The sequence below is a fragment of the Microchirus variegatus genome (genome assembly GCF_963457635.1).
Source record: "Microchirus variegatus genome assembly, chromosome: 13".
NCBI lineage: Eukaryota > Metazoa > Chordata > Actinopteri > Pleuronectiformes > Soleidae > Microchirus > Microchirus variegatus.
Genome location: NC_139814.1, coordinates 6,741,866 through 6,767,078, shown reverse-complemented (window position 1 = coordinate 6,767,078; position 25,213 = coordinate 6,741,866). Strand labels below are relative to the sequence as shown.

The following is a 25,213-nucleotide window of genomic DNA, read 5'->3' as shown; positions in this document are numbered from 1 at the left end:
CAAATTATTCACAGTTTCGTGCCCTTTATTCTTCTGTGGTGTGCAAAGGCCTTCGAAAGACCTCAAATATTGCACTTCATTATTTTGAGGATATGCATGGCATGATTCAACGTTCAAGTGATATTCTCTGCCCGTTGAAGGCATCTTCGTGTTGACGTTGTGACATTTTATGTATTTCTAAGTATCCAGTGTCAGCCAATCAGCATAGCCTATAGGGCTAACATTTTTAGTATTTGTACTGAATTTAAAAGTGTAAATTGTTATTTATGTCTCATGATAATTACGCACTTTGAGAGTGAACACTTTGTTGTGAAACCTTAAACCTTTCAAATATTTTTACATACCACATGTATGTGTTGAAAGATATTCAGTAACAAAGTGAAGTGGACTGATTATTAATCTGCACTGATTTGTTGTTGTTCACATGGAAACAATAACTTATATGGGAATTAAAGGGGGAGTTTTTCTCAGATTTGAGACCAATTTCACTGACTCTAGATCAGTAGCTATTCGACACATTTCAACTTAACTGTTTCACTGAGGAGCAGCAGCTTTAACTTATTAGATATTTTACCCATTTATTTACTCTTTTCACTCTTTCCTATCACACAGATTCGGACCCAAGGAGGAATACATGTATTTCATGAATGAATTCCTAGAGATGGAGTGGGGTTCCATGCAGCAGTTTCTTTATGAGATTTCCAACATGGACACGGGAGGAAATGCGGGAGGGTTTGAGGGCTACATCGACCTCGGCAGAGAGTTGTCCATGCTCCACAGCTTACTGTGGGAAGTTATGGGCCAGCTCAGCAAGGTAGGTGGAACAACGTGATAAATCTCCAGCACATTTAAATTAAACATTTATTATGATTTCTCTCACACTTTGAAGTGGAAAAATGAGAGGAAAATGAGGCTTCTGCAGCTTTTCCATCCAAAAGATACTGAGTATTATTGAAACTCTGGAGAAAAAAAAGAGGTTAAATTAGTTGTGCTGAATATTGAACCTCAGCGTGTGCACTGTTAATTTAATGAAATATAATGAAAGTTATAAATACTTTTGGAGTCAGCCCTAAATTGCCTCATAAATGACCAAATGTGTAATATGATATGCTTTTCATTGCTTTTTTTTTTTCTCTCTCGTGTTGCTGAATGACTTTTGAATTTTAAGAGTGGTGAAGTGAGTCATGTAGCTGAGGTTTCCGACTGCTGGGACATGGGTCGGTACTCGAACACCTGCCTCCAGGCTGTGAGAATACAATATGATTCTGCAAAATACATTGAATATTGATTTTTTTTTTTTTTTTTTAATGCACCGATCTACTCTGACTACTGCGTGTCTGTGCTCACTGATCAGACGCCATTCTTTCTTCCCCCCCTTAAAAAGCTTAAAATAAGTGCATATCTGAATGATCGCATTAAATCATCCATGCACTCCCTGATCACAGAAGTGGGAAAATGTACTCAATCAAATTAATTATAAGTTATTCAAGAAACCATGAATTCAGCTCTTCCTTCACATTAAAATGCATTTCTACTGAAGCACATTGGGGAAGTGGTGAACTAAGTGGTTTTTCTATAGAACTGGCCCATGATTGACAACTGAAACTTATGGCATTTAATGAAAAATAAAAGGATCTAATGTAGATTGGTGATGTTTGATTGCTAAGGCAAGTAGCGGTTAATGAAAAAATGGCAGGTTATGTAACTGTATGTTTGCACCTGAACTTGGCACAGTTGCATGTTTCCTCACCACTAAAGCAAAGATGTTAAATGCTAATTTCATCATTAGTTAGAGCTTTAATCTCTTTAAATAATCCCATTTAAATAGAAATAGTCGGGTTTGGGTTGAAAAAAATGCCTCTGTGTTTTAGGATGCTATTCTCAAACTGGGACCTTTACCACGGTTGCTGAATGACATCAGTGTCGCCCTGAGGAATCCGCAGCTTCACATGCCCACAAATCACCAGCCAGAGCGACCGAAGGACCGACTCTTCTCACGACCATCTTTCAATCGTCTCATGTCCTCTGACTTCCAAAGCCTTATGATGCGAGACTTAAACAGGTAACTGCTCACAGTTTCTTCTGTTGTACACTCGTTTGTTGTCTTCAGATTATGGTTAAAGGTCCAGTGTGGCATAAATAGCGACTCCTATGTTTCCTCATCATGTCAGGGAACTACGGTGGCCTTCACATTCCAAAACTCTCTCCTAACACTCATTAGTCATTTCCTTCTTCTTCTTTGTTGGTTTATTCCCTGTGTTCATGTGGGCAGAGCAGTTTTTTTCTTCTTTTGCATTGGAAGCCTCAGCTTTAAAACATGAAACACACACTTTGTCTCTTTTGGCTGCTGTAGAAAAAGGGTGGTGCAAGTTGGTAGACTAAAGAACATAAAAAGGCTTATTCAAAGGCTCCAAAAATCAAACAAAGTATTATTTTAAAGCGATTATGTACTTATACAAACATACTTATGGGAAGTATATTCAATTTCTGCTAATTAACCCTCCTAAATGTTCCACCCTGGACCTTTAACTGCTCCCCTGGACACCAAAATGCTTTCATGCTGATAGTAAAATGTGACTTTTTCAGGATAGTGTGAATAACCATGATTTCCACTGTGCATCTCTTGCACATTCATGTAGGAATAACAGTTTCATAAGGGTTTAATTAAACAGTGAGACCTAAAATAAAAAAGAAGCAATCATGCACAATAAGTGAGATTCAATAGCTCCAAACAGAAAAACTGCTGTATATCAAAGAGCCGATAATGAATCAATCCATAACTGCAAACGCCCTCTGTTCACTCTCTCACCTAAACCACTTTGTTTTATTGTGTTTTAATTCACACCAGCACTCTGCTGCTGTCAAGAGACGGTTCTTCTCATTACAGCCTAACTGCTTATACGTGAACTCGTCGAGGAAGAATAAGAACGAAGGTAAAATCGGAGGGCTCGCCCAAGCTATTTTGTGTTTACTATTTTGAGTCCCTCCTACCAAGCAGTTTGTGGACGCACAAAAATCTGCAGGCGTAAACATGTTTTTGACAACTCAAACAGCATGTGTGCCTTTCCTCGTAGCTCTATCCTTGGGGGGATGGAGACGCGTTCTCTTTGCTGGTGTTCCGCACATGGTTGAACAATCATTATATAATAAAACATGTTGTTTTTGCACACCAGTAAATCTTATGACAGGTGCATATGGTCATTAAACTATTTTTAATGTTTAGAGGTCATGCATTTGCTAGCATTTGTTTGTCAGTGCAAGCGGTATAATAAAGAGAGGAATTATTTGATTTTTCTGGATTAGAGTATTGTGTTCTTTCTCTAGTTTTCTATAATCATATGTTATTTATCAGTTAAGACAGTGGTTCACAACCTGGGAGTTGGAACCCATTTGAAAATGTTTACCATATTGTGATACAGAAAACTGTGGGGTTTTTTTCTACCATCTAACCATCGTGACATTTACAAATGATTGCAAAAGTTCACTTCTCAAATACCAATACCAATGATGTGTATTTGCCACCACATCATGGTTCTTTCTGTTGTTGTGTTCCTGCAGTTCAATAGACATCTCTCGCCTGCCGTCACCTACGACTGGAGTATCAGCGGTAGAATCCCTCTCATCGAATCTGAACATGAGGCGCCACGCAGAACGAGACCTCCGCTCGTCAAGGGAAGTTTTCTATGTGACCCGTCCGCCACTAGCTCGATCCAGTCCGGCGTACTGCACAAGCAGCTCGGACATTACTGAACCTGATCCAAAGGTAGGGTCAGTCTTGACTTGTGACACTCTTGTGACAAAGTTATGAAAGTGAGACCTAAAGAGGCAAATGTGTAATTATTCTGTCCATATATTACATTCCACGTGGCCCAGTTGGACCCAGTACAGTGGGTGTTCTCCTTAAAAGCATCTTTGTGTGGAGCTTCTCAGCATCGTGTGCTGAACGCAACGACACAAATATGAGTTATGTGGGCGCTAACGCTAAAAACATTATCACAATAAAAGAAAAGGTTCAAATCAGTCAATAATTACCATGATGAGTGAAAGTTGAAGAATTATTTCATAAAATCTGAGGCAAAACATAACTCGCAATTATGTGTGTTTTCATAGTGCTTTAACATTATATTGATGTATTAAACGCTTTTTATTGACTTATTGCACAGCCCTAGTTTATAGCTCTAAGATGTAAACAGACATTAAGAGGCAACAAGGGAAATTCAATTAAATTGAGGAGATAAGAGGTCATGAAAAGGTCATAAAAACATTAACTTCCGTGTTCCTTGTGCGTCTCAGGTCCACAGTGTGAACAAAAGCGTCTCTATGATGGATCTTCAGGACTCGCGTATGAACAGCATATCCAATCTGAACTCAGTGGGCGACATGCTCACCTCCTCTCAAGCCTCCATCGCCGGCCTCGGCCACAGCTTCGGGAACCTCGGCGGTCCTCATCGTATGGGAGGACATATGCCGACGGGCCCAGCGGGCTCAGGTTTGAGGCTGAGCCAGATGGGCCACATCGGGGGGCCTACAGAATCCATCTCCCAACAGCAACAGCAGGCAGCAGCGGCCATGCATTTCCCTCTGTCTTTCCAGAACCCGCTATTCCATCTGGCTGCCCAGAACTCCCCAGCTCAGTCTCAGGCTCCCCCTCCTCCTCTCCTCCTCGCCCCGGAGCCTGAGAATGGCCACCATGATTATTCGCCCGCCTTTGGCAACAGCGCTTTCTCCCGCAGTGAGGACTTGTCCGCCCTGCGGTCACAGAACAGTCTGGTGCAGCCCAGCATTGTCCACTCACACAGCTACAGCGACGATTTCACCCGGCAGAATCAGAGCAACGACTACGCCTGGCACCAGCTGTCACTGCAGGTGCAGGTAGGAAGCGTTTACTCATCCGCTCATGCACACAAAAACTTTTTCATCAGCCTTATATTCTCACTAAGGACGAGAGTGATCATGATAATTGTGATTAATGTTAAGGATTTGTGAAATACTTCTGGTCTCTATCTCTCCTTTCCATTCTTCCTTTCATCCACCTCTCCTTCACTAACATCCTTTCTTTCCTCTCTCCTACCCCAACCGGTTGAGGCAGACGTTTGTACACAGAGATTTCTTCCTGTTAAAAGGGAGGTTTTTTTTCTCTTCACTGTTTTTTGCAGTGCACCGTGTAAAGTGCCTTGAGATAATGTATGTTATGAATCAGATGTTATCAAATAAGATTGAATTGAATAGGGCTTCACAATATGTTGAAGATGTACCATCATTACAACATCAACATGTGCAAAAAAGCCCGTATTGCAAAGACTGCTTGAACTGTGATTCGTTTATGGTTTACATGGTTCAGTTCGTTGTACATTACTGTAGTACCTCCTCAAAGTGGGCGGAGTCATCACTGGACAGGCTGCATGAAACTGCCGTGACTTCGCTTAACAGGCGACACACACAAGTGAAAGCAGTTGATTTCCGTGCACTGAATCATTAGAATCAGTTGATTAAAAAGATTAGTTCAGTACTTGTTCACTTTCATTCTTGTGTGAACAATGCCAAATTGACCAATCAGTGGCCAGTATTCTGACCATATCACGCATAGTATTGGCTCAGCTTGCTTGGAACCTCGCAGGACAAGGTACTAAAACAAAGTACCAGTTACCAGGTACTATCGCTAATAGAGGAGCAAAAAAATAAAAATGTGTTGGGACCATGTAGTGGAAAAGCGGCAATAGATAGATCTTCATGCTAGTTTTGTTTATCCAAAAACTTCCCATAAATAATGCCATGAAAACAATGCTTCTTTTTGAAGGTCTGTATAGGCTTCTCATACTGTCACTGTCATTGTACTTTTTTGCAATCCGATTGTTGTTTTCCCCCTAATTGTGCAGCCACAATTCGGAACTACAACATAATTTCTGACATTGACAACTTTTTAAAACAAAAACTGCCCAAGAGAAGTAATCACCTTCTCATTTATTATTAGCGAGATTTTAACATTGATTGAGCAAACGGAAATGTCTGCATCTATTGCTGCTCTCAGATCAGCTCTTGCATCATTACACCCAGCTTGTGTTTCCTTTTTCACAGTTTTCCCTTAGTCTGCAGTGCAAAGCACAGATCCAAGCAAAATGTCACACAGTGTGCACAGAGAAGGATCTTCCATTGTGTGGAAGATGATAATCAAACAATAATGTGAGGGCACTTTTGAGAGACACTTGTTATGCTGCACACAGGAGCCAGATTACTCCCTCACCTCCACCGTGTAGGGTGCTCGACATCTATCACAGTGTGCATCCTTGTATTAACATGCTCTGTTGAACAGAGCAGCCATGTGTCGTAACAGGAAATATGCCGGGTATTTTTATTTAAGTGTATAAATTTGGTTTTATGGAGTTTTGGGAGGATTCTTGTATTTTTGTTGAAACTGAACTCTAAACTTGCCCTTAACTTTGTGGCCAGCTTTGTGGGCCACTCTACGATCGCACTGATAAGTGTACTACAGTGTTTCTGTGTTAAATTATAGTCTTTAATGATACTGTCATGCAGTCTCAAGCTATTCCTGTCCTGCTGCGTGGGCTTTAATGGAACAAGCATCACAAGAGCCTCCTGTTTTAATAATACAGATGGTGTTATCAGGACTGTGCTTTATGCATTAATCATACATGCATGGACCGTACATATTAAGACAGTTACACTTTTTTTTGGTCTCCACATTTTGTGCTTGGAAACATTAAAATCTAAAATAACAACACAGTTGTGCTGTAGTTGTGATCAAGTCAGCTTTACTGCAATAAAAGTAGTCCATGGGTTTTTTAGGGACAGTGGGAATCTTCTCACCATCTTCTTTAAATAGATTTTACTCCACTAAAATCTTATCTTATCTTTCTTACCTTTACCCTTTCTTTCTTTTTTTTATTATGTAGCATTTTAGTTTTCTAGTTGGAAAAAAAATGTGGTTTAAAAAGATGTCATTACTCTTGTTTGTCAAACCCATTAGGACTTACAGCTACAGGATGAGAACTGCTGTTTGCCTTTGTGTCTTACTGTAATTTGACCACTAGAGGGCACCAAAGTGTGATGTTTTCAAATTCTCTCATGATGGTTTTGTGTAAATTAAGAAAGTAATTAATCCAGTGAATGAAATCAAACTATTCTCGCATTTCTGAATGATTTTGTCTGCCACCGTGTTCTTGCCTCTCAGGAGTCTCTGCAGCAGCAGCACATGATGGGCATCGCATCACAAACGGCCACAGGGACGGGCACCCCCGCCTCTTTGGCCACGCCTCCCACCACAGTTCATCCTGTCCGCCACTCATCCATGGCCCCGCCACAGCACTTAAAGTCCCAGCGGTCCATTAACACTCCAGCTACTGCCACACCGCCGAAGGCTCGCCCACAGAGCAGGAACCTCCTCCTCAACTCTTCTGACACAAATTTCAGTGGCGGTCAGCCAAAACCCCGCCAAACTCAGCAGCTGCCACAACAACAGCAGCACCAGCAGCACCAGCAGCAGCAGCAGCAGCAACACCAGCAGCAGCAGCAGCAACAACAACAACAACAACAACTACAACAACAACTACAACAACAACTACAACAACAACAACAACAACAGTCACAGCAGCAACAACAGGAGACACAGTCGTCGCTGACAGACAGTCCAGCTCCTGGACTTCCGTACCAGACGAGCTCTGCCAAAGAGAACCAGGCCCCATCGGCAGCTGCGGAAGAGTCGACAGACACCCCGACAAAAAGCAACAAGAAGTCTCAGCAGACACAACTGCAGCCTCCGCAGCAGCATCTGCTCAAGCCAGGTGTCAATAAGCAGGTGAGTCTGACTTCAAACATTCTATTTAAAGAGATGCTTCAAAACTTCAGTCTGTTCAAACAGCATGAGAGGAAAAAAAACGTAGTGTCATTTTAGGGCCAATTAATTGACTGGCCTACATTTTTGTTGTTTTTCCAGGGTTCTCAGTCAAATCTGAACACCCCGGCCCTCAATGAGCGGGCAGTCGCCTGGATGTCCAACATGCCACATCTCTCTGCTGACATCGAGAGCCTGCGGCCGGACCGTGAGGGTCAGCTGAAAGAGTACTCCAAGAGCATGGATGAGTCACGATTAGAGAGGGTCAGTACTCTCACTCGCCTCCCATGACAAATCTCAACAACTTTGTGTTTCTGCACATAAAACCACTATTCAAAGAAACAACAAAGCAGATTCATACGAAAAAGGATCTTTAAGCATACATTCTCTCGAAGGCTCTTGAGAAAGTGTTATCTTATCACTAAAAATACTTTTTTTTGTCAGTATCATGATACATAGACTTCAAAGATTTGCAAATTAGCAGGAACCTGAACAAAAGATTTTTGATGTTGGTTTGTTTAGTTTTGTGCTTTTACCGCACCAAAGATCTTTCATTCTTATTTGGTAAATCAAAAATAAAATTGGATGACTCAGAACTTGCTCCTGACTAAGCCTCGATTCTAAAAACAGCTATAGAACATTACATTGTACAAACACCGTATCACAAAACACCCTGTATGCCTCACATATTTATTGTCTGTATTTCCGCTGTCACTAATTAGTAGTTTCATTACAAACCAGCTCAACACAAAACAGGAAAACATGAAGTGTAAACACTGCTCAGATTAGACAAAATGTCCCACAATGGCAGGTGAAGCGTGAAAATCCCATCATAAGCAGGCACAGATTTAAAGGTCCAGTGTGCAATATTGAGAAGGGTTTATTGGCAGGAATTCAAGGTATGTTTGTGTGAGTGAGTCTTATTCTTAGAATAAGCCTTATATATATGCACTTAAGACAAGGGCTGCCATCTTGTGCTGCAAGTATTCCACAGTCGCTGGAGCTGACAGAGCAGCCAGGAGGTGCGTTTCGCATTTTAACGTGGAAGCTTATTATGCAAATGCAAAAGAATGGCTCTACCCTCAGAAATACAACATATAAAGCAGGAGGAGGAAAGGAGGAAATGGCAGCGAGAGAGTAGAAAAGTGATGATTTTTCATGATGAATAACACCCACACCTTTGTCTGTATTAGAAGCAGAGGTCTGCTGTTTGTGGAGCTTATTACAAAGATGTGGCTGCAAACATTTGGCCATACCATCAGTTCCACTGCAGCTTTCCCTACACATGCTGCTTCACCCTTCTGTTACCATCCTGTCATGGCCGGCAGGATTTGGCATGCGTACTTCTGATTACCATAACGCCGAGACCAGGGGTGTCCGAACCAGGGGGCAAGATTTGAGAATGTCAAGATTCCCGGGGGCCAATGGTCCCTTCAAACCCTTTTTTTTCAGGAAAAGTTACTTACAAATGCTGTAAGAAAATGTTTTCTAATCATTTTATTTTCATTGCCAGAATTATCATTTTTAAATAGCAATGTTACCAATTCTAAGCCACGCACATTCTGTCTTTCTTTCACTGTTGTCAAATATCATAATAACATCTGTCTGTCATGGCTGGGTTGCGAACATGGGATTCTGGTTTCAAGGCACAACTTTGCTGTTGGGGACAATTTTCTGTCCCAGTCCGTCCCCGGCCATTAAAGAGGACATATTATGCAAAATCAACTTTTTAATCATTTAAATCCTTATATTTGGGACTCTGGAGGTCCTATCAGTCAGCAAAGTGTGAAAAAAGATGTCTCACTCATGTGTTTGTGGTCCTCCTCAGTCTAAGTACAGGAGATAAAACACACAATGTTGACGTCCACACTCATTTGGACGTCACAATGCGTTAAATTCCTGGAATTGTTGTGTCACGGAGCTACGCTTTGTCCGTAAAACCTGTGAGAGTCCGCAAAAAGTTCTATTCTTGGCTCCACAGTGCAGCACAGAGTCCTACACAAACTTCCAGCCTCAGAGGATTTATCTGTCCAGTGATACATGTTATATATGACAGCAATGTTGCTAGATCCTGCAAATGATCGCTTTTCCAAATGCTAACTGCTGTTAGCTCCCAGTAGCCTCTGTGGCTGACATTTCCTGAAGTTTCATTTTACTTTTTTTTTTCTTCTTAACCCTAGAACACCATTGCCGGGTGGTTTCCACCCGAGCATATAAATTTATGTGATTTTCATGAAAACCAAGTTTTCATCTTCATTATTTTTTTATTTTTTTTTACATTTTTTATTTCCAAATTCCTAATTTTCCAGTAATTTTGGAGCATTTTTATATGGTCCCCTCATGGTGCTTTTCTTTCATTTTGTTAGACATGACACAGTTATAAATAAAAGAACACTACTCAAATGTGTCATGTATTGTCATGTTTTGATATATTTTGATGACAAGTACTTTTTATTGGGTGTATTTTTTATCTCGGGGAAAAATCACCCGGCGTTAGTGATGGTGGTTTGAATTTGAGCGATAGTGTTCTAGGGTTAAAGAGATACTACTAAACAGAGCGTTCTGAACAGGGCTGTTATAGCAGGGTGATTGAACTGCTGTGGTGCTTCATCCTTATGGTATTTTGACCAAAGCATGTCACAGACATGTTCATGACTTGGAGATATTGTGAAATATAGAAAATTCAAAAACTACCCGAAAGCAAAGAAATAAAGCTTTGGCCCACTGTGTGAAATACAGAGAGTCTATTAACATTTGACACCCCTGAAAGCCTCAAAGGCAAAATTATAGGGGGGTCTAAACATGTTACAGTGCAATTGGAAAACATTATGATCTTCATACATCATACACTTTGCATGGTTTCATATCCTTTATAACCAGACAAAAATTGTATTTTAATGTTTTAATGAATTGCTTTCCAAATGGCGCTTTGAAAAGGCCCACACATGCCCACATCTAACAGGGAAGATAGCCAATACTGCAGGGTGGCACCTGGGGTGGTGAAACAGTATTGCACAACAAATGGGAGATGCCCCCCCCTCCCCTCGATTATTAATGGTTATTTCGCACACTGTTTGCGCCACTATATACTAGTCATTACGGTAACCCTCATGATGTCCGCGCAATGCGAATGATGTCCAATCACAGACAAGAATGACCAGTGTGTCAGCTTCTCAGTGCTGTAATTCCTAAATGGTTGAATAACTACCAGATATGGAAAGTGAGTTATCTTTGAAAAAGAGTCAGAAAGAAGCACTCACTCATTGAACTTTTTTTTTTTTTGACAATTCTACAGGCATACAATTTAGATAAATCCAGACGGATTCATCTGAGCTCACTTTTCCATCTTTCACCTTTCAGGTGAGAGAATACGAAGAGGAGATCTTCTCTCTGAAGGAGCGTCTGAAGATGTCTCACCGCAAGCTTGAAGAGTACGAGCAGAGACTTGTGTCCCAGGAGCAGACGACGAGCAAGATCCTGCAGCAGTATCAGTGCCGCCTGGACGACAGCGAGCGCCGCCTCAAACAGCAGCAAGTGGAGAAGGACTCGCAAATCAAAGGCATCATCAACAGGTGACGGGGGGGTTCAGGCTGAACCACAACCAGGAAGAATTACTTATAAAATGCATCCCATTTATATACAGCTGCATTAACTAGTTTACACGACTGCTGCTACTCGTGTGACCAGGTCAGGCAGTGACAGTGAACTTAATTCTGATGTTGTCATCGAGTGCAGGAGGTTATCGACTTCAGTTGTAACTGCAAATGTTTTGAGTGCCTCAAGAAATCCAAGCATATTTAATTTCAGCACAGCTGCAGGGAAGTGGTGCAGCATAAATGTTTAAATTGATGCCCGGCTTTAATAATTTAAAATAAAAGTTTTTACATTTGCTATAACAGAGCTCAGACAAAAAGGATAGGGTTTTTTTTTTTTTTTTAAACAGAAATACATTCGTGTGATGTTAAAGGAATAGTTTTTACAGTTTGGGGCGATACGCTTATTTGCTTTCTTGCTGAGAGCTAACTGAAACATGTTTTATAAAGCACTTATATTTGTTCTGAGGGCAGCGAGGTTAGCATAGCATGAAGAAATAACAGTATCCACATTGTAAAACCATAAAATCATGACACTTTTTTATTTTTGCATTAGTTGAAATAAAGTATAGTGTGTTAATCACTTCCTAGTTTTAGCTCCATGCTCAGTCAGGTTTTCTCGTTAAAAAAAAAACAAAAAACACTATATATATATATAATATATATACATATACATATATATGTATATGTACATATATAGATGTTTACATTTTCATTTTGTATTACCCATGTTCATACATTTGTGGGCATCATAACAACAACAACTACTACTAACAGTTATAATAATCTATATGACTGTACGCCTATGTGGCCTGACCTATGTGATCAGAGGTAGCGCAAGGTAAAGATAAATCAGGATTCAAGAGCTTTGGCTTTTTATAAACAAAAATACAAAAGAAATCCAACGTATTCTTCATCTAATATTAATGCAATGCTATTATTATCTGTATCACTTGGAAAGTCACAGATGATTTGGATCCACTTGACTGAAAATTTTGTAATGGCATGGAATTGTACGGAGCTCCAGAAATGACATGGGGAAAAAAAAAAATCAGAGCACACTGCACAAAATACTAATTTGTTCCCACGAAATAGGTATAATGTCATCTTCTACCTCTGTGCCAATCTCAGCTGACAGGGCGAGAGGCGGGGCCACATAAGGATGAACAACCAGTCAATATCAAATTGTCCAATTTACCCAATCCCCATATTGCATGTTTTTGGACTGGGGGAGGAAACCGGAGAACCAGGAGAAAACCCAGGCACACACAGGGAGAAATAGGTATAATGCGCGCACAAAATTAATAACATTAATAACATTCTCATGAATTTCCCAGGAGAGCGAAGAGCGCTGAAGCTTCGGGATGGACAGAGATAGTGTGATTGAGTTTTATTTTAGGTTGGGAATGAGTTTCATGGCATTCAATGAATCATTATTGGCAAGAGGCATTTAAGCAGAATGTAAAAGGAATACTTGACAGATTTGCATTTAGCTTTGTATTACTCGAATAGGGTTAGTGTTTTTGAAAAATTGTGCTTCCCAACCTCAGTTTCCCTGAGTCAAGAAATATCTTCATTCTTTTTGTTGTCATATGCCCACCTGTGATACTAGTTCATTTGGTTCGAGGCTTGAAATGGCAAAGCTAATTCCGCACTTTTTAGACCCACCCATAGGGGGACGGGACCTCATTCCCAGAATGTAAACAGTGTCCGCCATCTTTGCTAACAGTTACGCTAACAGGACCAAGTGTGACTGGTGGGCACGTAACAAAAAAAGAATAAAGATTAGTTCTCAACTCAGGGGTTGGGAAGCACGATTTTTCAAAACATCTAACCCTACTGTAGTAGTGTCGCCTAAACTAAATGTTATTAATATTATGTGTATTCACATTTTACCTATTTCTAGGCCACAAATATATGTTTTTCCCGTGTCATGTCTGGGGCTCCGCACAAATGCGTTAATTAGTTGCCTTTTCATTTTTTAAGGTTTTCTAAAAAACTTGTTTCAGACATGATCTTCTCACCCAGCTCTCAGAAAATCAGCAAATAATCGTATTATTTCCCTAAATGTAAACAACTCCTTTAAATGTAGTTTATTTAAATGTCACGCTAATACTGAACAGCATACTGTTTGCTGTGAAATGTAGTCAATTTATCAAAATTATGATGAAGACTGAGGAATAACTGGATGGAACTTTACGTGAAAATGAAATGTTCATTGAGCATCTACTCCTCAGTCTAATGAATAGTGCTCATTACATTTTTAAAGGTTTAAAAGTGCAGTATTGCAGAACTTACATCTCCTCTCAGATGGCACAAAACCCTTAATTAACTTATATTTAAATACTTTTTTTCCCCCTCTAAATGGCAGATGGGTGCACACTTTACTTTCCTGCACACACTCACAAGTTTTTACAAGCTGGCAGCTCAGTTTGAACAGTCTGAACCTTTGTGAAGGCAGCGTAGATTCAGTGTCAGGATGCTCTGACGATAGCTGAGTGAATCCAGATACAGATCCAGACCTTAATATCATCATATGGCCACATAAACCTACAGAAGACCACCGGCTTCATTATTTTATTTTTCTCAACCGGTTTGTTTGTCTCTATTTTCCCTGTTGTCAGACTCATGGCTGTGGAAGATGAGCTGAGAGGGGGTGCCATTCCTGATATTAAGCCTCGAATCCTCACAGACCAGGTTTGTGCCTGTGTCTACATTTTTTTTACCATCTCTATTCGCCAAACCAGTCTTGTCCTAAAAGCGTTTGCATCATTCTTACATCATATCCAGAGCATTATCCAGAGTCAGTGCAGAGGAAAGGTTTGCAGCTTTCATGCAGCTCCACTTCCATCTTCTCAAAAGCACATTTATGTCACATCAGACATCAGTCTCACTATTTTACCTCATACATCTGAAAAAAAAAAAAAAAAAAAAAGATGCTGATGTGAGAATTCAAGGGCTGGATGGGGCTTTATGTGCAGAGCTTATTCTGTGATGTTTCTGTGGAGGAATAATAATAAATGTTCAGCACTCAGCACCAAGTGAGAGTATTTAAGTTAAAGAATACTTTTAATACCAAAGTGTACATTCATCATGACAAAGACCTCGACTGTGAGTCACCAGCAACATCACAGTAATTCTGCAGCGCTCAGCTTTATAAATGCACAGTGTGGGCTGGAGTGTGACGCAGGTGTGTGTGCGTGTGTGTGTCATGTTTACGCTGAAATGACTCAAAAGAAACTTTGCCATCCTTGTAATTCTCTGTCACGTTCTTGGCAGCCCTTGACATTAAGGGCACATAGACAAAAATTGCTTTTTTGAAGAATGGGGATTTTCCATCGGGTCTGCCAAGAAAGTGTGTGTTTGTTTAACACCAGGACATCTGAGTGTGTGGATCAAACACGGCAAACTAACAAAAATGAGTGGACGTGCTGAATATTGGCAAAACAAGATTAGTTTGCAAATCATTCTCTCTGGTTTAAAGTCCCAACCATGAGAGACACTCTCACAGGAAGTTGGATACGTTTTTTTCCTTTAGGGCCAAAGATTTCTTTTCATTTGTGCGTTAAGAGTTAACCAAAAGAGAAATCAGAAATGTATACCCTTCAAAACAGTCAATAGCTTAGCTCAAAGACTGGAAATTGTGGCTGGGGCTTATTGACATTGGATTTTGGAAGGTGGAACCACCAGGTTGACCACGTTCCAGTTGAGACGTCTCTAGTTATTGTTAGCAATACCAGTGAGTCGATAACAACTCTCCACATAGTTGTTGCAGACAAAAACATCGTAGTGATGTCCATGGATACAAATTGAACAGCACAATATGGTCTTTGCACACCGATACGTTCAACAAATTCAAAATAGTTCAAGACCCGGGTTTCTTCTGCCTTTCTGCATGGGTTTTGCATGTTCTCCCCGTGTGTGCCTGGGTTTTCTCCAGGTTTCTCCGGCTAACTCCCACAGTCCAAAAACATGCAGATTTGGGGATTAGGTAAATTGGACACTCGAAATTGACCATAGGTGAGAGTGAACGGTGTGACCCCGCCTATCGCCCTGAGCGACCCTCAAAGCGGTAGAAAATGGACGGATGGACGGATTATGACGCACCCTCCAATGCACGTCAAACGCGATATGAAGAAACTATGAGGACGAGGGGGAAACAAACACAATGAAGCGATCCCAGCACCGTGTTAAGTGTTTGGACTGTACGTCGCCTGTAAATAGTTTCCTTTTGTTGGCCTGTTTATGGACATTGAGACAAAAACTCAAACAAATGTTCAATTTTCAAATGAATGCCAGGGAACTAGGTTAACTTAGAAATAGAAATAGGGTATAATATGACTCCTTTAACTGCAGCTATTGACGCCATCATGGAATCCTATGTTTGTGTTTATGAGGTTGCTGCGACTTTCTGAGCAGGAAATCTGGTTTTAGCTGTGAAATTCCAACTTCCGATCTACAACTGGAACGCTCAATTATGTGCAGGCCTATTATTAGCCATGAGCAGTGACTTCCTGCTGGTTGCCTGATAATAAACTCTCAGCCTAGAAAAAAAAAAATCACAGTCCACCCGCCCCACACTCCCACTCCCCTTTAAAATTCAATTTCAGAGCGAGCCAGGCTAACTGTGTTTCCATCCTGTTTCCAGCGTTTGTGCTAAGCTAATTGCATCCTGGCTTTTTCTCCCACAGACACATGAGTGGCATCGTACCTCCTCTTTAGCTCCCAGCTAAAAAAAAAATCAACTGTAACCCTTTTCCTTTTTCTTCGTCTTCTTCTTCTTCTCTCCCTTCAGTCTATCAACCAGGGATATGGGGGACACCCAGGATCCTGACTGCGATTTCCAAAGTGACCAGAGTTCGTGATGGTCATGTGACTCAGCAACAACAACAACGAAAAAACAAACAAAACAAAACCCCCACAAAGACAAGGCTCTGCAGTGGCTCCAGCAGGACAACTGGAGGCTTCATCTCACTACATCCTTAAAAAAAACAAAAAAAAAAACAACAAAAAAAACTTTTGCACATAATTCAAACTTTGCCTGTACCAGAACATGACAATCAGTTTAGCGTGCAGACCGATGTGTGAGGTGAATGTTCCGCACAAGTTTGACTGAAATATAAGCCAATGCCACAATTACGGCAATATTGACCCCAGTGATTTCTTTTTTTTTATTGATTTGATCAAATGGGGTCCGAATACACACGCGTGAGCATAAATCTTTGATTTTTCCCTGCTTCACGCAGCAGGCAGCACACTCGCCTCTAACTGTAGTGGCTGCACACAGAATGTAGACCAGGCTTTTACAAGCACAATATCCCTTCATGGTGTGACAAGGCAACGTGTTTTTAAACGACCACACGTCTACGATCCTCAGATGCAAAGACCGACTGTATATGATGCGATTAGATTGAGATGAAATCGGTCACGTTATTCTCACTGCAAACACATTTATTTCCCTGTCGCCGAGGCGCCGAGGTGCTCGTCATGACTCTCAAACGTCTTTGCATTCTTTACACAACAGCCATCCTACCTGAATAGATGCCAAAACGACTCCTACAATCAACGTGTAACTGCTTTAAATACAATCTCGTAGGCCACAGTATCAAACCAGGTCCACAAAATTCTGCAATTCTTTCACTTTGTAGACAAAATGTTACCGAAAAGCTACTATTTTTTTATACATGCAATGAAATAAATAATCTGAGATGAAATTGTTCGCCTTTTAATAATAATAATGATAATGACGCTGAAAATGCAAAACGCTTCATAAACAATACAAACGAGGAGAATAATGTGACAACATTCATAGTTTTTTTTTCTATTTTAAATGATTGAAAAGCATTTTGGAGCTCAAGTGATGTGTATTTGGATATCCACCAATCCACAGGGTTTTTACTAATTATTTATTAATGATCTTGATTCATGTATCAATAATCACAGAAAGGTGTCACTGACAGACAGAAAGTTGCTTTAAGACCAGTCCGAACTAACAAAGCCTCAAAAAACAGAAAATTCAACCTGAAAAAGTGATCAAATCCGAATCCTTTGCCTCTTAAACTCTCCACATTTGGCTTTTCTGTTCTTCACATTGCTTTGATTTTTTTTAACAGCACTGGCTTATAAAAGCGATCTATAGTTGCATTTTAACATTTACGGATATAAACACGGCTCGCAACTGGAAAAAACACGTTCTGAACGAAATGATGAATTACTCATCTGTTGTGTTTGTTTCTCGGTGTGCAACAGCTCTGCATGTGCTTCTTTTCAAACGCCAGGACGAGATCAGTTCGCCGTCACATATTCTTATTGTACAAAAAATCATTTGACGTGGCGTTCTTGTCGGAAAGGCATCTTCTTTTTCTTTTCTTTTTTTTTTCAAATCCAACTTGCTGACTCTTCCGTTTCTTTTCTCAGAAGAGAGCGGCACATTCAGCCTTTTGCATTATACAACATGACCGGAATCAAACGAACAAAAACGAGAAGAGACGGTGAAAACAGCGGAGCAGTAAAGAGTTTCCTCACAGGGACATGTAGTATATGTGCATATAGGACTTGACTGCCTTACAGTCTGTGCCACAAGGCCCTGAAATAACAATGCCGACACAAACTTGTAAACTTTGTATAAAAAAACGTCCCCTTTTTTTGTAGTCAGGTGATGAATTAATAAGCAGTGTGTTGGTTAACTCTGTATGTTCGTCATGACCATTTATATAATGAAATTCCATGGTTGATATCATTTATCTTAACCTCCTGCCTTTAAGACGACGTTTTCTTTCACGATAAATATAAATGATACAAGATTAATTCTATGTTTATGTTACCAGAAATGTATAAAATAGCTCACTGTATATCTATTCTTCTATGTAAAGTGTATTCAAATCAAGGGTAGGCCTTTTGGGCATGTTTGAACGTGTGCTGAACACCGATTCTTATATATTCTATCTCTTAATGCTGCAATCCAGAGACTACAGTGCCATGATGTGACTGCGTTCATGGAGTGAGAGTTTGAATCATTTTCCCACACTTCTGTTGTCGATGAAATTACACCGAGACGAATTCTTTAAACATCTCGCCTGTGTTGTGAAGCCAAAACAGCAATGGTGCTTTTAAACAATACTGGATTGCAGTTTTAAGTTTGAAATCTTCTTTTGAAATACAGTACGTCCTTTTATTTATTTTTCGGCCTGCATTGCAATACAGTATTTTGAGATGTTACAAAGCACTTCTTTGTTTTCTTTTTATGAGAAACTGCAATCCATAAAGTGAGAAACATTGGGTTTTTTTTAAGACTTTAAAAAAAATTATATCTATGTTAAATATGTTATACTCATATATAATTGAAAGTTCTCTGTATTAGCTGCAGTGGTACAGTGTGCTACCTCTGAAACCGTGCCCTCATCTTCTCCTTATTCTTTACCCCCCACAACCTGAGAGGATACTTTATTTTGCTTGGCTTTAAAAAGCATATGTAAAAATAAAAAAAAATAACAGTTGTTCATAAGCAGATGCACAGTTGGGGTTTCATTTTTGCCTGCTTTGTTCCTTTCATCACATGGCCATTTCTGAAATTTGTCCTGTTTACGATCGCATTTAAGTGCCGTTACCATTGACGTCAGACGTTTGAATCACAGGACGAGATCGACCGCGTTCCAGCTGCCTGTGAGACTCTCCGGTGTTTGACGGAACACAAAGTCTTATGTAATATAATTCATGCCAAATGCACAATGTTTTGACACAATCTTTGGCAAGTGAGCATCAAAGCGAACAACACAGTTTTAAAAAAAAGAAAAAGTATATGGAATGGAGGATTTGTGCCGGAAGGAAACACTGCTTTTATTTTGGCGATTCCCTCGTAAACATATCTTTACACGTTATATTTTTATCATTTGCATTAAAAACAAAGCAAACCAAGGCTTTTTTTTTTATTTTCCTGGTTGATATGACAAAAATGTGATCAATAATCCACTCGGTAAGAAATATTAAAGTAACTATAGAGGAAAATGCATTATGTTTACAGAACCGTGACAGTTTAGAGGATGTATGAACATTTATTTAACCCGAAGGGAAGACGAAGAACTGCAGCTAAAGCAGGAAATATTTAAATGAAATGTGAGAGCTTGTATATTTTGAAAAAAAAAAATGAAAAAAAAAACTGACATTGACATATTTACGTTTATAAAATGGATGTATAGCATTTTGGAATTAAAGTATTTTTCTTGGCAGCTATTATTCTGCACAATTGATCTACTGTGTCACAAATATATGGACGATGGCGGTTCTGACTTGAATCTGGCATACTGGATGTAAAACCATTATTTACTTGACATTTCTTTTGAAATAAGCCATGCCCCCATGGATAAGCCATACCCTCCCGTCCCCTGGTGTTGTACGGTGGATGTTTAATGTTGGTTGTTTTATTTACAATAGTAGTTATTGTAGGTATGATTGCGCTTGTAATGATTATTATTATTAGTGTACTTGATCGATATGATTTGTTTTGTTTTGAACAAAGGGAATGTATTCATTTTTCAGGTGATTTTTTCCGAGTGATTTCAATAAATTAATTAACCCCTCATTGGAGATTCTTTATTTCAAGTAGCCACATGAACTATTTTAGGTGAATTGGTTGAAACAGGAAGTCGGCCATTTTGCTGATTTTCACCATACGTAAATGAGCCTACGTAAAAGAACGTGCCAATTTGTACGAGACACATCAAAGGCGAAAAAAATTTGTGGATTCTATAGGTCGTGGCCGCGGCAACCATTGCCGTGTTGGCTAATTCCTGCGATTCACCACGAAACAGGAAGTGCCCTATAACTTCGACATACATTGACCCATCACCTCCAAAGCTTATACGTGACACAAGAGCCCGACCCCGAATACGTCAAACACAAACTTGACGCAACAGGAAGTCGGCCGTTTTAAATGTAGCTGCCATTATGCCACAAAACAGGAAGTGCCCTATAACGTCGCCGCACATTGACCAGTTACCTTAAAACATACAGGACACAACTTGTTTCAAGTAGCCACATGAGCTATATATTAAAAAAGTCAACCGTAACCATCAACTCAACAGGAAGTTGGCCATTTTCAATTTTGGCGTCCATTTTGCCAATTTGCACCCTATGTAAATGAGCGAACTCATCCGAGCGTGTTTGTCATACGGACATAAAAAATAAAAACATGCCAATTTGTAGTAGATACATCAAAGGCAAAAAGTCACACAAAGGTTTTGCGGATTCTAAAGGCCACGACAACCATTGGCGTTTTGGCAAATTTTGACCACTCACCACGAAACAGGAAGTGCCCTATAACTTTGGCATACATTGACCAATTGCCTCCAAACTTTATACGTGACACAAGAGACCGCCCCCAAACGCGGCCAAGGACAGAAACTTGACCCAACAGGAAGTCGGCCGTTTTTAAATTTAGCTGCCATTTCGCCACAAAACAGGACGTGCCCTATAACTTCACCATACATTGAACGGTCACCTCAAAACATCATACGGGACACGACAGACCGACCCTGAATACGTCTACGTTATCATTACTATTCCATGGCTTATATGTTATGTATATAACCTGTGTACATTTAATTTAAAGAAAAAATGGAAATGTAGCTGCAGGAGAGAAAATTTCATTATAGGTTATCGTCTTGGGAAATTGTAGATGTAGCGTTCCATTAAGCTCAGCTTAATTTAGCGCTACAGTTTTTGATTTAATCTCTGTTTTCTTAAGGAAAAAAAAAGGCTTTGATAAAGCCATTTAACACCAGCTGTGCTCAGCTCACAGCAGAGCGTTTAAGAGCTGAAGGACCAGATATTTCTCTGAGGAGCTGCTGAACATTATGAACGGAGCCATATTAGTGGGAATGAAGTTGGGTGAGGTTCCATTTCGCTTTGCAAAGTCTTATTTGGTGCTTTCTTGTGACTCTAAATGCCTGCCAGTAAGTAGGTTTGCAGTTTTAATATAAACTATGCAGTCGGGGACGTGCAGTAACAGCCTTCTGAGTAAAACTAAAGAGGGCACACTTCAGCTGGTCAGTGCAGACTTTAATCAGTGTACTTAAAGGCATTAACATATGTACTTAAGTGAAATGTGCCATGTAATATCAAATTTACCGAGAGCTGAAGTGGTGGGAGAACACTTTTCTGTGCCCCCCGGCAGGTGCACTTCAGGCACACCCCTCCCGTAGCCTCATTCCAGCAACCCAGCTCAGGGTAGGCCTGTCCTGAGACACATCTGTGTATGCTCTCACAGCAGCTGTAATATCAAATATTAATATCTGCAGTGATAGGTAAGCTCTGTGCTGTATGTCGACAGCAAGTTCTGTTCATTTTAACACCTTCTTCTATCACCTCCGTGATCGCATCTCCTTCTCCTGTACTGAATTCAGAGAATCGAGTCAGAATCCACCGTCACTGCTCTACTTCTGTCAACTGTCAGTGTCAATCACAGACCACCATCCTCTTACGTCACAGCCTTTTTTTTCGTGTCATGTCAACACTCCTTAAAGGGACACTGTGCAGTATTTATGGGTTTATATAACTAGTCGCTGTATAATAGTTTTCATTTTCGTAGTGTTTCAAAAAGTCATGTAAAATAACATAGTCGCGGGCCGCGGTTGCATTGCCACCATTGCAGCGAGACGCCATGTTTCTACCGGAGCCTGTAAGGACGAACGCGAGAGAACAAATCAAGCGTCTCTTTACTTGTAGCGGAAGTCCCGCCTCCTCTCTCTCCGCTCCGTCTGCTACGGCCGCAGTAGCTCGCCCTCTCCCTCGCCTCACGAACCTAATCTGCTGACACGGAGAAAGATGACGAGGACGACATTTGACCGGCTGAGGATACCGTAGCGCTCAGGGAAGGGAGGGGGTGAGCAGAGGAGCAGTTCTTTGTTGTAAATTTCAGCCTCTCCTCTAGATGGCACTATAAGCTACTTACTTCACCTTTAAGTCATTATCACGCATGCTTGTAATATGTAATTTCTGCCTATGTTTAACTGTAACAGTACCAGTACCAACCAGAATCTTTTCAAGGATTCAAGGTTTTTTTTACACAGTAAACACACGGTAACACACAGTGAAATGTTCATTTAGATTTTCTTAAATTTAACTTAAATATGGTAACAATATAGAATATAAACAGAAGGTGTGAATAAAGTGACAGGAAAAATGACAGTGATGCTAAAGTGCAGTATGTTCTGGTTGAGGAGCCTTGTGAAAGTGTGGGAGCAGCAGAAAAATTAAACATCACTACCATCTTGTGGTGTAAAGTAAGAACAGACTCTTGATTACAAAGTGTCATTGTTGGTGGTAAAACAGAGATGTTATCAGCTATAGGCTGACAACAGTGCAGTGTGTATCACTTTCTGATCTTTGGAGTATGCAATTTACATTTAAATTCACATAGTGGTGTCGGTGTCGCTCGGTTGCCAGGTTTGTACGCAAAAGCAGACACCCGATGTTTTTCCGCGTTTCAAAGACAAGTTGTAACGTTAACCCCTCAATATTTGAGAATATTTGAGTAAATAGGTCAAGTCATTAAATGTGTTAAGTCTAAGTAAGTCTCAAGTCCTCAAATTTGTCCCCGACATCTGCTAGCCCTACTAAAACCCTTTAAAGTTGTGAGGAACCGCCAAAATGTCCTCACATTCCCGAAATGTCCATGTTCCCTACTTTCTTGGTTCTCACAAAGCTACACACACAAGAACTCTCACACACAAACAAATGAAGAAACTGTAGATTTTAAAACAAATTTATTCATTCATTTCTATAATCAAACTAATTACAAAAATGTTTTCATGCCAGACAAACACATTTCAGACGTTCAGTGCAGGCAACATTACTTGTTTCAAACTGCGGTAGAAATATGTACTGTATATATGAGATGTACACAATAATGACGTTTCTATTTTGACACCACTCACGATACTATGGAGGAGGAGGAGGAGGAGGAGGAAAGCAGCGGGTCGGCCTCGTGCAGAGATGAGATTTGTGGTGAACGCATTCTTAATCGTGCCACAATCTGCAGAAGCTGTTCATCACAAGACTCCACAGCAGCTCAGGTGCAGCTGAGCTAATACATCACAGGCCTTGTTTTAAAGCACACAATGAAAACTCTCAAACTAAATCATAATTAAACATCAGTGACGTACGGGTGTTGTGGTTTTACAGAGTGGACAGTGCAGTCGGTAGTGCTGACAGTGCTGCATATCTCTTGGTGTCAGATTGGGTTGACCGGCTGTGCATGTTGTTGAGAGGAATAGCCAGTTGCCCAGATTGTGCCGACCCCTGTTTGGCGTCGATGCAGTAGGGCATCTTGGGCATAATAGCCAGACTCAACTTGACGAGCACATTATGGAGAGCCACGCGGTATTCTTTCCTGACCAGGCAGTAGATGACGGGGTTGAAGCAGCTGCTGGTGAAAGCCAAGCAGTTGGCCAGTGGGAAGAAGTAAGTTTGAGCCGAGTAGAACGAGGTGCTGATATCAACGATGTCGAGCTGGATGAGGACGCCCCACAGTGTGAGGACATTGTAGGGGAACCAGCAGGCGCAGAATGAAAGCACCACCACCGCCACAGACTTTGAAATATCGGCCTTTCGGCGGCCTTTGCCTTTCAGTTTGTGGCGGCAGAGGAAGCGCAGCAGAAGCAGGTATGAGAGGATAATGATGGTGTAGGGCAGCAGAAATCCCAGCACCATGCGCAGGAGCTGGTTTATTCCAAGCCAGGCTGTGCCGTCTGGGAAACGAAGCAGGCACGCCGTGTCATTGCCGCTGCCCACGAGGCGCAGGTCTGCAAACACAGCCCGGGGAGCCGCCGCTATAAGAGCAGCAACCCATATAAAAGCTGTGGCCACAGGTGAAGTGCATGCCCTGCTGCACAGGGACGCGCCAGGTTTGAGAGCGGTCGCCACATAGCAGTACCGCATCAAGCTCATAGCAGTGAGGAAAAAGCAGCTTGCAAACACATTGAGTCCAGTGAGTAAGGACACTGCCTTGCACGTGGTCAAACTAAAAGGCCAGCTGTAGTCCAGCGCAATGTCCACGGCCCAAAACGGCAAGGCCATGGAGAAGAGCAGGTGGGCCAGAGCTAAGTTGAACACAAAGAAATTGATGGTGCCCGTGGTGATGGTGCGAGTGGAATAGAGCAGGAACATCACTAACAAGTTCCCCAACACTCCTGCTATAGCCACAACAAAGTACACCACAGAGATGAGAACTCGCAGCCACGGAGAGCCGTCATCAAGAACCTCCAGCCCACTGTCCACGCTTGTGTTGTGGACAATCAGTTGGGAGTAGTTACACAAAGGGCAACCACTCAATATGTCATTGAAGATCTCAAGTCTCTTGAAGTCATTGTTTGACATCTTGGCAACCAAACTGCTGAGGTCGTACACGTCCTGTTCCAGATGTCTCTCCTCTCTCTTCTTCTCCTTGTGCCAATAACTAATGAAAAACGTTAAATTCTGGGCGTCTGTCGATTAGCTGACAGTCATCTGCCCCTGAAAGGAAAGAGGAAATTATTATTACATAATAGCCGCCACAGTTTATGGGCAAATAAGTGGATTAGTCTTGTCAGATAAACAAATTATGCTTAAGTGTTACCCACAGAGTAAGATAATCTAATGTGCATGTCGAAGAAACAGATTTCTCTGTGGATATAAATACACACGTGTTGATTCGGCTCATTTCATCATCATCTACTCTCATTTCTAATAATCGGTACAGATATCAAGAGTTTGAAAAGTAGACTTCGATGTAGAA

General features: G+C 40.9%; 2 protein-coding genes across 2 annotated transcripts in view; one reads left to right on the top strand and one right to left on the bottom strand.

The window, feature by feature from the left end:
• Window positions 1-16,276, top strand: part of syngap1a (synaptic Ras GTPase activating protein 1a) — a gene marked incomplete at both ends in the record, with an annotated part of 37,783 nt that extends 21,507 nt beyond the window's left edge. Inside the window, 9 exons of the mRNA XM_083899788.1 lie at window positions 613-814; window positions 1,872-2,062; window positions 3,559-3,763; window positions 4,294-4,872; window positions 7,190-7,813; window positions 7,952-8,113; window positions 11,210-11,421; window positions 14,067-14,139; window positions 16,238-16,276. Of these exons, the coding sequence (XP_083755914.1) occupies window positions 613-814; window positions 1,872-2,062; window positions 3,559-3,763; window positions 4,294-4,872; window positions 7,190-7,813; window positions 7,952-8,113; window positions 11,210-11,421; window positions 14,067-14,139; window positions 16,238-16,276 (2,287 nt within the window). The remainder of the gene's footprint in view (window positions 1-612; window positions 815-1,871; window positions 2,063-3,558; window positions 3,764-4,293; window positions 4,873-7,189; window positions 7,814-7,951; window positions 8,114-11,209; window positions 11,422-14,066; window positions 14,140-16,237) is intronic.
• A 7,340-nt stretch (window positions 16,277-23,616) lies between these two features.
• Window positions 23,617-24,816, bottom strand: LOC310935831 (relaxin-3 receptor 1-like; the record flags this gene model as incomplete). Its single annotated transcript, XM_083899791.1, has 1 exon — window positions 23,617-24,816. One exon carries the CDS (start codon window positions 24,814-24,816, stop codon window positions 23,617-23,619), a length of 1,200 nt encoding a protein of 399 aa, XP_083755917.1.
• Between the last annotated feature and the right edge of the window lie 397 nt (window positions 24,817-25,213).